At 41.1% G+C, this 16,689-nt stretch overlaps 2 protein-coding genes across 5 annotated transcripts; one reads left to right on the forward strand and one right to left on the reverse strand.

Annotated features, from left to right (window-relative positions):
• Positions 1-655: 655 nt before the first annotated feature.
• On the reverse strand, positions 656-13,808 carry LOC135495346 (PDZ and LIM domain protein 3-like). Of its 4 annotated transcripts, none has more exons than XM_064783871.1 (9): positions 13,649-13,808; positions 12,398-12,549; positions 11,871-12,003; positions 8,645-8,856; positions 6,197-6,234; positions 4,202-4,343; positions 3,185-3,273; positions 2,389-2,495; positions 656-2,168 (listed from the first exon to the last, which is right to left on the reverse strand). In XM_064783871.1, the coding sequence occupies exons 1-8, from the start codon at positions 13,757-13,759 to the stop codon at positions 2,389-2,391; spliced, it is 984 nt and encodes a 327-aa protein (XP_064639941.1). In that variant the 5' UTR covers positions 13,760-13,808; the 3' UTR covers positions 656-2,168. The 4 variants fall into 4 exon arrangements, with proteins under 4 accessions (XP_064639941.1, XP_064639934.1, XP_064639927.1 ...); XM_064783864.1 differs by lacking the exon at positions 4,202-4,343 and adding an exon at positions 4,456-4,597; XM_064783857.1 differs by having other exon boundaries at positions 6,197-6,306.
• Positions 13,809-15,464: 1,656 nt separating this feature from the next.
• Positions 15,465-16,445, forward strand: LOC135488736 (psychosine receptor-like). The gene has a single exon (XM_064773537.1). It carries the CDS (start codon positions 15,465-15,467, stop codon positions 16,443-16,445), a length of 981 nt encoding a protein of 326 aa, XP_064629607.1.
• The last annotated feature ends 244 nt before the right edge of the window (positions 16,446-16,689 follow it).

Genomic DNA, 16,689 nt, shown 5'->3' on the forward strand with positions numbered 1-16,689 from the left:
CATGGTGAGAGAGATGAGATGGTCACAGCCAGGCCAAATCAATCTTGGCTGCTCTGCCCTTCATAGCTCGCCATGTTGCCAGAGAGTGTACCAAGTCTATGCTGGATGTGCCATGCCCCTTCACTATGCGTACTCAGTCTGACCAAGACGTGTACTCTCCCAACGTAGTGCACCATGTTTCTACTGGGTGGGCCTTGTCTCCACCCTTAGGAAAAAAGTAACCTGGCCCACACCTGGCTGCCCAAGGTCAGTGAGCCACCTTGGGCCAAGCCTGGTCCTGACTACCAAGTACCATACTTGGCTTGTTGCATCAGTCCTCAAGAGCACATTGATGAGACTGCCGCTCTTCCCCAGTCCGGGTGCTGTCCTCTGCACCACAGTACCTACGTGGACCTAGGAATGTAATGAAGTACGATACTTGGACCCATGTATATCATGCTTCCCATCAAGAGCTCATGATTGTGACTGCAGCTCTCGATCAAATGCAAAGGTTCTTGACACTCCTGACAGCCCAAGTTCACCACGAGACTGAATTCAACATGTTGGACGCTATTTCACTGGCTCGAGGCTTAATTAATGGTGAACGTGGTATAACTGATGTCCAAGTTGAGGGTTTGCATTGTAAACAGGGAGGGAAAAACTAACAACAAATCAGTTCTCGTCATGTAAACTGTTATTATCATAACATATCTTATCCAACATATCTCAACAACGCAGAAACTCGTGCGAGTATTCCCATCTATAATCACAGAACATTCCCACAGAATTGATATATAAATTACATGATGCAAGATTACTACAAATCGATGCTTGAATCTTGTGGCTGACAGGGTGTCCCAAAAAGTGTCACCAGATGATCGTTATTGATAATCAACACTGTTGGCAATAACTGTACGTGTTCTTTTTTCTGATGATTTTACTTTCTGCATGCAACTCCACTGGTGATCACTTGTTTTTGGAACAACCTGTAGCAATTGTAAAGCAATCATTGACTTTGGCAAAAGCCGGCCAAAATGGACAAGTTTGACAATGGACAAATATGAGGAAGACATATTAAGGACAATTTCTGATTTGGCATAATAACTAGAATCATAAACGATCAAGTTCATTTGCATCTAGTGACTATTCGAAGAGAAAAGGACTTGTACAATGTCTTAATTTTTCAAAACTTTTTCAAGATTCCTTGATTCTTTAGATGGCAGCATGGATCCAGTAGGACACCAACATCTAACTATCACAAATCTGGTGTAATTGTTGGGAAGCCTCCTCCTTAAAAGCTTTCCAACAAGGACCAGGAGATTACTGAGATTACTATATTCTATACAAAACCATGTCATGGTTTATACCTCTTTCTATACATTGCATTGCATATAACAAATGATTTACCAAAATTAGATGCATCGTACAATTCAATCATTTATACATAGAAATCTGTCTTTAAATAATAGTACAGTACACCTTTTTGTTAAGAAATCTGTCCACAGAGGCTCCAGCTTTCTGTCAGTAAATTATAAATAGGACCAGAAGTGGAAAATGTAGATCCAAAATGGAGTGTCATGATATTTTGCCAGCATAGTATCAAAAACAATTATTAATTTCGATTCAACAAGCCATTGTGTAGTACATTTATAAATAACCCCACATGTGGCAGGGTGCAAAGAGTATAATAATAGTACATTTATAAGAATAAAAAATAATGAGTTCTTGGGCATTTTTATTGAATTAAACAAGCTCACTCAACTAGTGTAAGCCTAGCTAGGAAGGAATCAATAGACAAACAGGACAGGAGAGGGTGAACTGCTAACCAACTACTGCTGATTGACTACCGGTACTTGTAATTCCAGAAGGAACGAGTAAAATGAATACTATAAGGCAGAATGTATATCAAAGCTATGTAAATATTGGCTTCACAAGATATTTTAAGTCAAAAGTTTAAAGAAATATATTTTCTCCTCGGAAAAGACTCCTCTTTCGAAATGAAATTACACTTGTGATTTGAAGTTTTTGACAAACAGGGCCAGCATTTATATTGTGTTTCTTCCGAAAGAATTCATTATGCCTAATACACCTTTGAAGCTGAAATAGTCCAAGGAAAGTTAAAGCTAGCGGATGGAGTCGCCATATTTCCAAGTCTTAGTGGCATGAGTAGAGTATCAGTCTCGCAAAATCTGGAATTAGAAAGATTTCGGTTAAGAGAGAACATTTTGGAGTTATGCTCTCTTGTAGATTATCTTGTAACTTTTTGCAGATGTTCAGGCCCACCAGAAGCCTGATGAATCTATTCTTCACTCGAAGATGGCAGCACAACACCTGGCTTCACTATACCTGCCTTGAAAAGAATCTAAAGTTGTGTACCGTGTACTTCAATGTGAATATTGAGCGTCTCACCTAGCGATAGACTGCCTGGGCACTGAGATGGCGCACACCCTCGGGTCTGGGGGCGGCTTGTTTGGCATGCGTTTCACAGTAGAGTTTGCCATCAATAACGAAATAACCTGAAAAACGAAAATAAAGATGATCTGTTGATGAGCATGAATATTCTACTGAATGTGATGCAGCTCTGCAGCCACTCACAGTATTTAACTGTATGTATAGTAATAACACAGTGATTCCTCAGTGATTCTTGCTTTGACCAAGACAGGGTGCCATAGCCTAGATATTCCAAGATTGAGATAGGATTCCCATCAAGCTCAAGGAGAACTTGCAATGGTCAAGATGAGAGGATTCCCATCTAGCTCAAGGAGAACTTGCAATGGTCAAGATGAGAGGATTCCCATCTAGCTCAAGGAGAACTTGCAATGGTCAAGATGAGAGGATTCCCATCTAGCTCAAGGAGAACTTGCAATGGTCAAGATGAGAGGATTCCCATCTAGCTCAAGGAGAACTTGCAATGGTCAAGATGAGAGGATTCCCATCTAGCTCAAGGAGAACTTGCAATGGTCAAGATGAGAGGATTCCCATCTAGCTCAAGGAGAACTTGCAATGGTCAAGATGAGAGGATTCCCATCTAGCTCAAGGAGAACTTGCAATGGTCAAGATGAGAGGATTCCCATCAAGCTCAAGGAGAACTTGCAATGGTCAAGATGAGAGGATTCCCATCTAGCTCAAGGAGAACTTGCAATGGTCAAGATGAGAGTCAACCCCGTCCCTCGAAGATGATCATTTGACTTGGCTTCATACTCACCAATATTCTTGAGGAGCTGTCCACACCGGAGGCATTTGAGGCACTCTGGATGGAGAGGGATAGTCCCTTGTATTCTTATGAACACACCACTGAAACCAAACCAATAATAGGTTTTTTAGGACAGAGTTACATTGCACATGCAGGCCTACCAAGTGGAATCTAAACTTTATTCTGACTTTATCAATCATTTCATGAAGTATGCAAGGGGAGGAGCATGTGGATTGCCCAGGTTGGTAAGAAGAGTGATGATCACATTTGGGCAACCTTAATCTCCAATTTAGTATCTAAGAGTAGACGACAAATATGATTATTTTTTCAACTAAGGACAGCAATGACATTTGGCATACTCTAATCCCTAGTTAGACTATTAGACCAATCATTCAAAAGCCCGAATTGATTTTCAAAATAAATTTATCAACCAATGTCACAATCAGTCACAATTATGCTACCATGCACACATGAACAGATCAATCAAATTTCAATTGCCAATAAAAATAATGGAGTGAGTTAGAAAGTACAGGTATTCGTAGTGGATGGTATACATTATACATGTATGTGTACTAGCATGCATGATCAGAGGTGCATATCACAGGATGCCCTAAGCCCATAGTATTCCATGCAATCTCTAGTCAGTAGCAAATCTTCCCTACAGGCTTTCAGTGATACACTGTCTGGGGAGAAATCAGAAGAAAAGAAGGAAAAAATTGCTAACAAATACACTAAGAAACTAATGACAGGAAGGACAGAGTATGTTCTTATGATTAAAGAAAGTGAGAGCAACAAAAATGCTTGAAGTTAAAATGGTTAGAAGCTGACAACCAAACAGTTTGATACAGAAATGTCCCAGGTCGTTGGGAATGACTTTGAAGCAGTGTGTCAAACCATGGTTCCAAAAACTGAGGACAACACAACAATGTGGGACTCCTTGTCATACCACCACAATACCAACATTAGTACACCCTGTTAGCACCATTGTTAGCACCGTTATCATAAATCCTGCCGCTAAACTTGACTTACACAATATCTTCACCACATGCATCACATTTGTAAACTTGAGGCTCTTCAGGTGTCTCCACAGGAGATTTAGACCGAGGGGGTTCAACTCGGCGGAACCCCACTGGAGCCCCACTAACTTCATGCGTTCTAGGTTGAAAGGGACCTAGACAAGACAGTAGAAGATATCATGCATGGGCTAGTAGAAATAAACATCATGCAAACCCTGGAATCAAATAAACAGTGTTAACTAGCACATCTATAGTTTGATTGCTTACCGAATCATCTCTCCGCACATACCACACTTCATTGAACCACCCTGTTGCGGTGGGCGTGCCCCGGCTGGGGGACCCGACGGAGCAGCGACGCTCCGAAAACCTGACGGCCCAGTTCCAGCTTGTGTCTGAGGTTGATAGGGACCTGTGTAGGAGGAACTTCTAGATAAAGACAACACAAAGTTTGCCATATTTCATGCCAAAGTGTTGTAGAAGCAATTCAATCAAGCTCAACTTTTCAGGTGTGTGATTGTAAACATATGGTGAATCAAACAAGATATATTAGTTGAAGATGATCAAACACACTGAATAACCAAAGTTTAACCTTTATAACACCGTTCCTTTAAAACAGGTACACCATTGCAGCCCCGATTGTTGCAGTGTTAAAGTACCTATGTGTTACTTCTCACTAGTACTGTTGTACGATTGCCACTACCAGTTTCAAACAGAAAAGCCTAGAATAGAACCAGGCCTTAAAAGAGTTAGTCTTTATGTTATTCAAGATGCAGAAACAACTTGGGGAATGACAACATCTCGGACAGGCACCAGCTGGCAAGAGAATTTGCCTTTCAAGGACTATTGTTCATCAGTAAGGGAAGTATTCAAGTGATGACGCCCAATAGATGTAACTGTAACTTAATGGTTGATGAGCAGTTTGTTAATAATATCAGATTCTGATCAGGAGGGTGTCAAGTGACAGAGTGGTACCAAAACTTTCCCAAATTGATCACAAAGTCCTTGAAAGGCAGCACAAGCAAAGGGAAACATACAACAATTGAAACACGACATCAACAACCCATTCCTCTCTTCCCCAAATGAATCTTTTTTATGGTAAACCCTATTCGAAATAGACACCATGAGGTCGCTAAAACATATTTTGATAACAAGAATTGACAACACAGTGTTTTTTTACTATTGGCAGACTCAAAAATTTGGATGTCAGATATCTTAAGCAAGTGATAGCAAATACAAAGAATTTGCACAGCTCAACCTGCAACTGGCAAATACAGCACTGAAGGTTGGTGAATACCAGAAAGATGTGCTAAGCTTGGTAGTGTTGAGGCTGTGGAGAAGAATTCTGCATGTGAGAGAAGTTGCAATGGTTTTCCAGGTAGGGTTTGTAGCAGCAAGTCAACAGGGAGCTGTTTTCAGTAAATCCAAACATCAACTTCTTGCAGACTTCTTGAACAAGCTATAGCCCAGTATTTTCACTTGTTTCGTGATTCCATTGGTCTGGAAAAACATTGCACCGATCCAATATGTGTAACAGCACAGCTCAGGGGTTCAGCCCAATTGGGAAGGGTGTAACAGGAATAACAGGCAAGAAACACCAATAAAAACATTTAAAGTGGTAAGCAAGACTCAAAATGTGGATAAGTGAAAAAACATTTTATCATCAAAATTCCTACTTTTCCGGTTCTGTGCAGTATTTAAATCCAAGACGATAACTTTATTTTCAATTCCAATTCATTAGACGTCGTAGGATATCGACAAGAAACGTTCAGTTTGTCCTCTTGGGGATACAAAGGCTATTGGAAGTCCAAAAACCCTGATGACCCCCTTCTTGACTAACAAGGTTTTTGCATCTTATCATGATTTAAAAGACATACCTCAGCTACTTTTAAAGGGAGCATAAGACCTTGAGGTTCTGGATGTATATCCCACTGGACATTTTGTGTATGATCCCACTGGGCATTTTGTGTCTTGCTTGAAATACATAAATACTCAGCAAGCAGGTACTTACTACCAGCATAGGCACCACCGGTGTCATGATCAATGTCCCTGAAAGATTGTGATTGCTCATTAGGATCATTTCCAGAGGAGGGAGGTTGTTCATCAGGGGTGGGGTAATCGCTGCAACAGAAGTTTATAGTTCAGACATGCGAACACATATGCTGTCCAGGCCTAGGGGAAGAGAATCTGACTTGTGATCAAGTGGTCGTCTGTGAGTTCTGGGCCAGGCGAAGCAGTGCCATTCGATATTTCACTTGGCCTGAAGTGACCAAGCTTCTTGGTGTCTACAGAAAGGTTTCTGGATGGGTTGGGGACTGAGTGTACAGTGCTCTGAGACAGTGCAGTTGGAGAGTAAAGCGTTTCTGAAATTTCAAACTCTCTAGGCCGAGTCACAATCATTTTGAACTATTACAAAGCAACAACAACACTACATAATTCTTTGTAAATAATTGTGGTAAAACTGATTCAATAGTGGTGGTAATTATGATAATGAAATGATGGTAACTGCTGGGTATAATTACCTTCTGTGTTTGCAGGCAGGACATTCATAGCAAACAGAATGACTAATACCCCTGAATATGCGTAAACAGGACAACATTGAGGGCAGTTGAGTGAAGAACGCGTCATATTGGGAAGACGTTTTTTATCAAAGCACCACAAGGAAGACACTAGAGCATAGTCTTGCTCTCAAGAGCAACTATATGCTACTCTAAATGAAATTTGCCACCCATTGCAATTGTAGGAAAAGAGAGCGTCAAAGCACTGTCTTTCACTGCAATGGTTGTCACAAATGCATGTTCTATCCTCAAACACGATGACTATTCTTTCCACTGTTTTGAAAATATGGTTCTTGACTGCTATCTGTGCTTGCTGTTCGTTGGTAGTTGGTATGTCGGTGAAGCCTACCAGCTCGCTCTGATGATGTTGTTAATACCTCACATCATCATTTATTAGTTTGAAGCCCAGGTAGGCTATATTGATCTTTATTCAATATGTATGCACTCTTGTTTGTTTAGATCAAGAATATGGAAGAGTATTGGTGGACTACTTACCTTGATAAGACATGCTATACTCTACATATCATTAGGTAACACTTGGCAATTTTTTTAAGAACAGTTTTTCCCCATACTCTCAAGGCCTTTCCAATGAAACTGGAGACCTTTAAAGATTAAGGTAAGGTCACACTGCCAAGTGGTTGAACCGGCCCCCCTCATTTCTCACCTGTACTACTACCTGTACAATCAACAAAACAAACCTCTTGACTCTGTTACATTTGAGGCAAATCGAGCCTCGATCAAAGGGTACACAGGTCAGGCTAAGACTCCTCCACTTGCATGGAATAGGCAGAGTGTTTCTGATGCTGCATGCTGACCATAGACTGAAGCACTGTTTTCAGATGGCAGTCCAATCGCAGACTCCAAGTGCAAATATGGCATCCAGGCCACTGACAATATCATTCAGACTGAATAATGATAATCCACATTCATTGTTATGCACCAGGTCTATAATTGGGTCACAAAATCCATATGATTCCAAACGAACATGGCAATCCATGCCACCTGACATTTGGGAGCCAACTGCAATGCGTATTTACATGGAAATGCCAATGATCTGGTCATATTCTGTCAGATTAAGTCTCGAGTTCGTTTGAAAATTAAAGTGCTATTAATCACAAATAGAAGCACCAGCCATAGATTTATTCAATTAATCTGCTATTTTCAGGTAAATTCAGGTGATGCACTGGCATTAGCTTCAACCCAATGCAGTTTTAATGTCATGGTCTTATCAGGATCCAACAGGTGGTACACCAAATATTGATCAACTATTTTAATCAATGATTGCAAATATATCATGGTCTGATCAATCATTTTATGGTGAAGTGACAAACACACTTGACTAGAGTCTCAGTTAGGCCACTAATACCAGAAAAAGACAACAATTCTTGCAATACATGTGCTCACAAGATTGAAACCCATCAAAACAGACTGAAAACAGAACCTTTTCGCCCAACTGGACAAGGCCTCAATTCACATGGGACAAAAAACGTCCAAAACTCACCAAAACATTGCATGATTCAGTTCAGTGGGGAGAATTTAATGTTACACAAAAAGCAAACATTTACACAGCACACCCCAGGGACACTGAGAAAGTGCAGACCAGGCTTAATTTAATTATACGTTTTTACAACATTGAGGACTTTTAAAGTATACATACACAAAAAGTCGAGAAAGGTTTAGGCCCCTTCGTTATTGTACCTGACAAAGCTTAGAAATACCAGACATGGCAATTTTCTTATTTGCATTTATGTATCCTTATTCTGTCATACAACGCACTTGACCGAGTGATCTACACGGTCTTGTTTCGTCCGAAGTTTAATGAATTTGTCAAAACTGAAAAGCATAGAAATAGCATACCACTACTGAAAATAAGATGATTTCCTTTTGTAATCTCTACCTACCCTGAGAGATTCCCTACTCCCTTCACCTGTCCTCTGTAAGAATCCGCCACATTGGGTTGAGAGTAGAGGCCCATCGGCGAGTTGAACTGGGCATGGACGACGCGTTTCTCCTTGTAGGACGTTGGGGACTGATCAACCATGGCCGTCACACCAGCACCAGGGAAGGGCTTGGCGGCCCGGTTGTGGCTACTGCCTATGTGTTGATAATCCTGCTGGAAGAAGGAATCAACAATAGTACAAAAATCGATCTGCTAATATTCATATCATCAACCTTGCACCTGCGAAATTTATAGTTCTGGACCAAGCTTTTTCCCCCCGCAATACTGTGACAGTACATGGCTGTTTTTCGGATTTTAAGAAACTGGTACTAAAATGGAGGAACTAGTTGTCTCGCCTAACACATGGTGAGATTTTTATATCTGCTGCACCTCAGCATTGCAAAACATTGCAGTATCAATGATGGCCTGACCGTCTGCCTCAAAAAGAGACAAACGAGACCAAACCTTTCCACGGTAGCATAGAATGTGTTACAACTGATGAGTCTGGCTTCATGGAATGAAGAAGCCTCTCTATGTGCTAAGGGATCTTCCATGGAATGGTATTTATAGGCAGGGAATATACCAGAGTCTTTACCTGGCTTTACTCATTAGCCATAAAGCACAGGTTTTTCCTAAGCCAGACTTAGCATACAGTATAGGCCTCACACTGCGTGAACAATATTGGAGGAAGAGCTTTACCATCATGACGGATCGGGAAGATATCACAAATGCCAACAAAGATATTGATGTCTTGTTTGAAGGATTAACATTGTGATCATTGTTCAAACATTGTTTTGAATCCAGGATCTGCCAAGCAAACCTGTAAATATTCAAGGTTGAACTATAAATAAGATGCATCCCATAGACTAGACCTACTGGACGCAATGTTGGTGATGTATGTCTGTAAGTTGTTCCATGATGTTCAAAGATTCACCTTACCACTAAAGATACAAGAGCCACAACAGGTAGCCTCCCACTAGTTGACCTTTATGCTTCAGGGAAAACTGAAGAGCAAACAACATGTTTCATGATGCAGGCCAAGTCACATATATCTTTTAGTCTGATAGTGTTTGATATTTACTTCGTTTTTAATTGTTGAATAAAAAGTAATCTGTTAACAAAGGTCTTGAAAGACTCCTTAATCAGCCCAAAGAGGACAGGCAAGCTTCCCTTTGTCTTCTCTCTGAACAACAGTGGCTTAAACAGTTTATATCACTATCATTGTACTTGCAGACAGAGAACATTTTACGAGTTTTTCTCTTGGTTGCTCTTCCCCTCTTCCCCTGTATACCCTCAATGAACTGGAATCTTCCCCTGTATACCCTCAATGAACTGGAATCTTCCCCTGTATACCCTCAAGGAACTGGAAGAGCATATCAATGTTTCTTGTCATGTATCGAACCCAAATCATGAAGTCCCAATGTACTATTGAACCTTGCATTTTTGGAATACCACGAATATTTACTCGTATTGTAAAGCAAGATATCGTGATAGGGCTGGTGCCGGTTATGAATAAAATACCTTGCAATTCAATACTATTCATTCATTCAACATTGCATATCAACCCCAATGTCACACAATATTGGTGTCTCGATCGATCATTTCCACATACTGTGTGATATGCTTCCTTGGAATGGATCGCCATTTCAATAAGAAATGATTTTCTGTTGTTCATGTGGTTAGAACACAACTCGCCACAAAATGTAAGTAATATAAGGTTAGACTTATTTCCACAAGGCTATGGGAGACAATGGGTGATATGAATAAAAACTAGTAAATGCTTTTACTTCTATTTTGTACAGAAATGCCTGGTGTAAATGTACGTGAAGTTTTAAGGAAAAGCATTTCCTAGTCTTTATTCATACCACCCATTGAACACATCGTCATGACTGCTCTGGGACATTGTATTTTGAGGATTTCAGTAGGACTAGATACAATGCAAACCACTTCAAAACCACATAACAAACAAATAAATGATACTCTACTAGACAAACACCCTCCTGACTATTATTTGATCATTCAATATCAGAACATATTTTGTACATGAGTCCGGATCTAATTCTGTGAACTATGAGGTCAGCACACTTTGAAACAGTTCAATAGGGTTAATTGAAAGTTATTTGCTGTGGGAGTTAGATACATTGAGAGGTTATCATGAATGAGAAAGGGTGATGACCGCAGATAACAAACAGGAGGGGTCAGACAGTAGATGAATTGATCGATCACAATCACAGTGCAAACGGCACGAAAGGGAAAATCAATGAAAACTCTATTCCATAAGAACACAACTATCTGTCCAATCACCTGGCTGGTTTTAAATGTACTTTGAAAAGTTGATGATGTTTCTTATGACTATGACTGTAATCCAGTTCCCAAGCCTTTAGAATGTTACTTATCATCACTACTATATTTCACCTTCAAGACCATAGTGGCATGTCACTTTAGACTACGACTGTAACAAGTTCCACATCTTCGTGATGTGTCATCCTCAGTGGTATTTTGCCATCACAATGAAGGTGTTACAATGACAAGACATCGCAATTAAGATGACCACAAGCTGTGTTTAGCGTCACGCCATTCTGAAACATGGCACTGGTATGTCAGGAATGCATTGTTGTGGATAGAAAGAGAGAAGATGTGCATGCTAAAAACACCCTGTCTTCAACTTTGGATAAAAATAGTTTTTTTCTGCTCAATATGTATAATCTTACATGCACCAAGAGCTAAGACAATATAAACATTGATCAAAGTTTTTTTGGGACTGATTATGTTTCTTCATTTTGAGCAGAAAAGAACAAGTGAAAAAATATTCTTGGACCTAGAAATTTTTTCATCTTTCAGAGTTGAATTTTTTCATAAGTTCAAAATTCAGAAAAATTTTCAAAGTCCAAAAATGATGATTTCTCTTCATTTTGAGTAGAAAAAAAATAAGTGAAAAAAAATTTGGACTCTGAAATTTTTTTATAGTGGTACTATACAGTAGGCAGTATAGAGTATACACTATACAATATGGTCCAGAAGTAACATTCCATGTCACAAACAACATACCAGACCTTGATCATATCTGTGGCATTTTTTGGACTCATTCAACCCCAGCACATGGGAATTTACTTTTCAGCAGTACTGTGATGTATTTTCACAATAACCTATGAAACCTTTCACTGTCAATTAGGACTTGGCCTACTTACTGGCTTATCTGCAGCAAGAGACGTATGTTGAATAACCCCCGGCTCGTATCCTCTGAACTGTTGCGTGTTGAGTTCATCTGGCCGGAGTTCTGACATTGGTGTCACTTTGGGCTTCCATACTTTCATACCACCTCTAAAATAACACAAGAACAATCAATATTTTTTGGTAATTTTGGACTGAAAATGTGACTCGCTCTACCAAAACTAGGCGCTTGTCGCATCTGAACTTGATAGGTTGATACGGACTTGTTGTTCATTTCCCTATTGTTGACCTTTGGTGAAATCTATTGCAAACTGATTTGGTCACATTCAACAAAAGGTCTACAATAGGGAAATGAACAACAAGTCCGTATCAACCTGTCAAGTTCAGATGCGACAAGCGCCTAGTTTTGGTAGAGCGGGTCACAAATCATGTAAGAATGACCATAATGGTTTTATTCCGTTTTGTCATATTCTATATGTTTGTCATCTCTCTCATCTCTTTTTTATACAACGGTGCAACAATGGATTATTAGGTTTATACATACCGTTCGACAAGGAATTCAATAATATTGTCAGACCTCATGATCTCCTCCTTTGCTTCATCGTGATCCAAAGCATCCGTGGCAAGGTTGTTAATCCTAAGGACTGCATCACCTGTGCACAGACCACACTGGTCAGCCACACTCCCTGGGGACACCTGCAATGAGGCACAGCACAACAAGAATCAGCTGAGAGTTTTTTCAACTGCAAACTGAAGGGGACAAAAGTTATCCCCTTAATGTCTATGGGTAAATGTCCTCAGTAAAGATGCAAAGATGACTATAATGTTGATAGTCAGGGGAGGTTGGTGGTCCAGACATTTAGCATCCCTGATACAAAGGTGTCTGTAATAGAGGCATATGATGTTCCGAACTAGTCTTAAAACAGCAAAGAGCAGGATGCCTGAATTGATGACAGGCAATGATGACGATTGTGTCTGCAACAAAAGGTGGTTATGGAAGCATCCACAGTAAAGAGGTAGACGAACTTAAGGGCTCTGTAATGCATAGGCTTGCAATCTTTTAAAACTTAAAAGGGCTGTATAGTAGGTATGTGGCCCCTTTCCTGCTAAAAAATGCATTTTTCATGCAGATTTGGGCAAAAAGTGATGTTCTGCCTCCCCCTCAGGACCAGCTCTGGATTGATAGGACTAGTAGCCTGTCCTCCTGGTCTCAGCATGAAGCTGCAATGGATAGGCAACCCCCCCCCCCCCCCCGAATGATGTTTTCCTAATGATAATCCATCATCTGTAATTAGATGGTATGTTGGCTAAACAAGGGTTAATCCTCAACCAGTGAAGCATGCGTTTATACATGAAGATGGTTCCAGCAGTAGTCAGGTATATACCGCCATACACCTGGTATCTAAAGAATCCACCATGCTCCATATATAGACAGCTCACTTTACACTTAAGACACACAATATTGCAGAATTCACCTTCTAACCTCAAGATAAATCACGCAAAATTAACAACTAAACCTTTTTTGGCTTATTAAACAAAACCAATTGCAATTTAATTGTGTTAATGTTGGTTCAATCAATATAAAGAAATGTAATATCTTTCTACAGAGCAACAAGATGAGCTTTCTAAAAATATCCCACTGATCAGTCAGGCTTGGTTGCGCCTTTGAGAAACTAGGTCAACTACAACCTGTGTATATCAGGCTACATTGTAGAGTAATGTACTAGCAGACAACTCAACAAGTTTACTGCATTATATCAAAATCTAGTGGGAATAAAGATGAAAATGGACTTACCGATTGGATGGAGAGGGGCGTCTGAAAATTCCTGCCTCCCTGGAGTCGGAATCCCCACGGGACAGGGCCCGGACGCTCCAGATAAATGATTTTGGTCTCTCCCCGGGACATTTTGCTGGAGTGTGGAGAGAGCGACGGCCAGGACGAAACGCAGCGACCAGGTTTGTCTGTCTATCGAACTAAAATCGTGATTGTGACCACATAAGGCCGTTCGCCTACTGGTTGTGACTCATGATTGTGACCCGGAGTTCTGACTAAGCTCCCTAAATTGAGTCATCCTTATAAAACTGGGGACAATTTGGTCCAATAGGCTAATAATGTATTCAAAAAGGATATGTCTGTGGATGTAAATGAATCATAGACGTACCACTTTTTCGTCACTGAAATCGGTCACAATACTCACTATATTTCTCTTTGGCGCCGATCTCGTCACAACCAGGTTGACGCTGATGTTAACTTGGCGTTATCTCTTCCCACTGTCTTATTGGCGAAAGTCATTTCTGAAGCAGCCACGGATTGGACCTGGCAGCTTCTCCGTCTGGTGAGAAAGTCACAACACTGAGACTAAATTAGCCATGGCAGCTTCGCCGTCTTGCCGACACAGTGAGGTACTGAGACAGTCACAACCAGACTTAATCGATCGGCCACAGCTCCACCGTCTTGCTGACAGTCAGAACGATAGACTGAATGGGGCCTGTCTTTTCGACACATTGTGAGAGTTGAGTCTGCCGTCAATTCAGGCCCAACACCTCCCGATAAGATTTTTGTTCACACTGGAGAAGTGCTCATTTGTTAGGCCGACACGACGACAGAGACCTGAGTTATGTTAGTTGATATTATTCAAAATCAAAAAGCCCAAAATGATGTTTGGAAAACAAATAACCAACATTCCAGGCGGTGATTAGGGACAGGGCTTTTTAAGTGTTTTATCATAACGCAAAGTAGGGCCTACATGAAAAATTAACAACAACGTTAGTGACAACACCTGTAACACATGATTTCTCATTCACCAATACCAACACTTCGGACACACTAGTGGATAGGCCTCTGAATGACGAAATCGACTGCCCCAGGAGATCGTCGTTTTTGGGACCAGTTCGAGAAAGTCATTACCAGCTGGGAGTTGTGGTGTACTCCTGTAATCCAGCGACTTGGAGGCTGAGGGAGGTGAACGGCTTGAGGCCGGGAGCCCTGCTGGTCGTTGTGATATGTTGATCGGGTGTCCGCACTAAGCTTAGTATCAATATGGTGGTCTTGGGGGAGCCCGAGACGACCAGGTTGTCTAAGGAGGAATGCACTGGCTCAGGGTGGAAACACAGCAGGCCAAAGTTCCCGTGTTGAGCAGTAGTGGGACAGCACTCGTGAGTGGACATCGATCAGTGGCCTGGCTAATAGGGTTGGACCTTCCCTTTTTATATTTCATTTCATTGTTTCCTTTTATCACCCTTTTTTATAGGACATCTTTCGTATAAACATTGTATATATTTTGGTGCACGCATTTATCATATTTTTGATTTCATAGTCTGTAACTGTAGCAATAGGTGGCAATGAACCAAACATCAGTTTTCCTATAAGAAAGTTGATCTGGACTCACGTCTAGTTGAAATCAGCAGTATTTCAATGATAATATTAGTGCGCGCACGTTGCCTCCGATTTCTCTATTTAAAGTTTAGCTTTGTCAACGAGACATGCTTTTTAAAGATGGTTATTTCAGTAACAAGAACAATAACCTACAGTCGTTATACATGTGGTATTTTATTTAAGCGTGTTAGCGTTGGTTTGAGGACCCAGTAAACAAGGACTGATCATTTCAACGATGTTCTACTCGACGTCAGAATACGCTGGGGAAGGAGACAGCTCCTTGAAAGAAGCCGTTGACGTTGTCATTGACATCCTCACTGTCCCAATCCCGCCGATACTCATTATTTTTGGTCTCTTGGGCAATCTCTTCAGCTTTCTACTGATGAACCGCCAGAAATACCAGAAGAGCACTACGTGTTTTTACATGCGCTGTATGGCCGGTTCCGACTGTTTGTACATCTACGGACGGATGTTCCTCCGTCAAATTATAGTTATGGCTCCGCATCATTTTGAGAGCATGGACGTAAAAGTACCATTCTGTCTTAACTTCAATGTGAGTTTTATGATTGGTCTCGTTCTCTCCCCAATGATCCTCGTTGTCATGGCTTTTGATCGTTTTCTTGCTGTAACATGGCCGCTCAAGGCAGCCATGATCTGCACGATGCGGAGAGCGAGAATAACAGTTCTGGTCCTAATTCTGTTCAGTCTTACATTCAGCCTCATGACACTTGGCCGGACGTATCAGGAGAAATACAACTTTTGGCTGTGCCCCTTGAACTTCGAGGAACCAATAGACGAGATCTACTCAACGATTCAAGCGACCATTACCGCCTTTTTCCCGATGGCAGCTCTTGCCATCTTCAATCTCGGTATCTTGATAGCGGTGTACAGAAGCAAACGGAATACGAAATTAACAAAGACATCCTCAGGTCCCAAAGGCAAAGAGTCGTTGAGTATTACCTTAGCTACAGTTATTGTAACTTGTGCCTTTATAGTCCTCCAAACGCCGCATAAAGCCAACGTCTTGTTTTGGACCGTGTTTCAAGGGGAGGTCACAGCTGACGTTCGGCAGTGGCAACGGCTGATGAACAACGCCGTCCTTCTCACTGAGAATTTGAATTATTGTATCAACTCCTATCTCTATATTTTGGCGAGCAAGCGTTTGAGAAATGAGATGGTTAACATCATTTGTCCACGTTCTATTAGGCAGAAATAGTCAGGTTCAAGGTAGGCAAGACAACTTTACTGACCTTACGACTGATACAAACATTATCAACTAGGAGTCGTGGCGTGCTCCTGTAATCTAACGACCTGGAGGCCGAGGGAGGTGAATGCCTCGAGGCCATGCTTATCTGGTGTCCGCTCGGCAGCAGTATGGTGAACTGAGTAGAAGTGGGATGGCATCCATAAGAGGACATCGATCGGTAGCCTGGCAAGTGAGTTCCTTTTTTCTTTCTTGA

The sequence above is a fragment of the Lineus longissimus genome, chromosome 1 (assembly GCF_910592395.1).
Source record: "Lineus longissimus chromosome 1, tnLinLong1.2, whole genome shotgun sequence".
NCBI lineage: Eukaryota > Metazoa > Nemertea > Pilidiophora > Heteronemertea > Lineidae > Lineus > Lineus longissimus.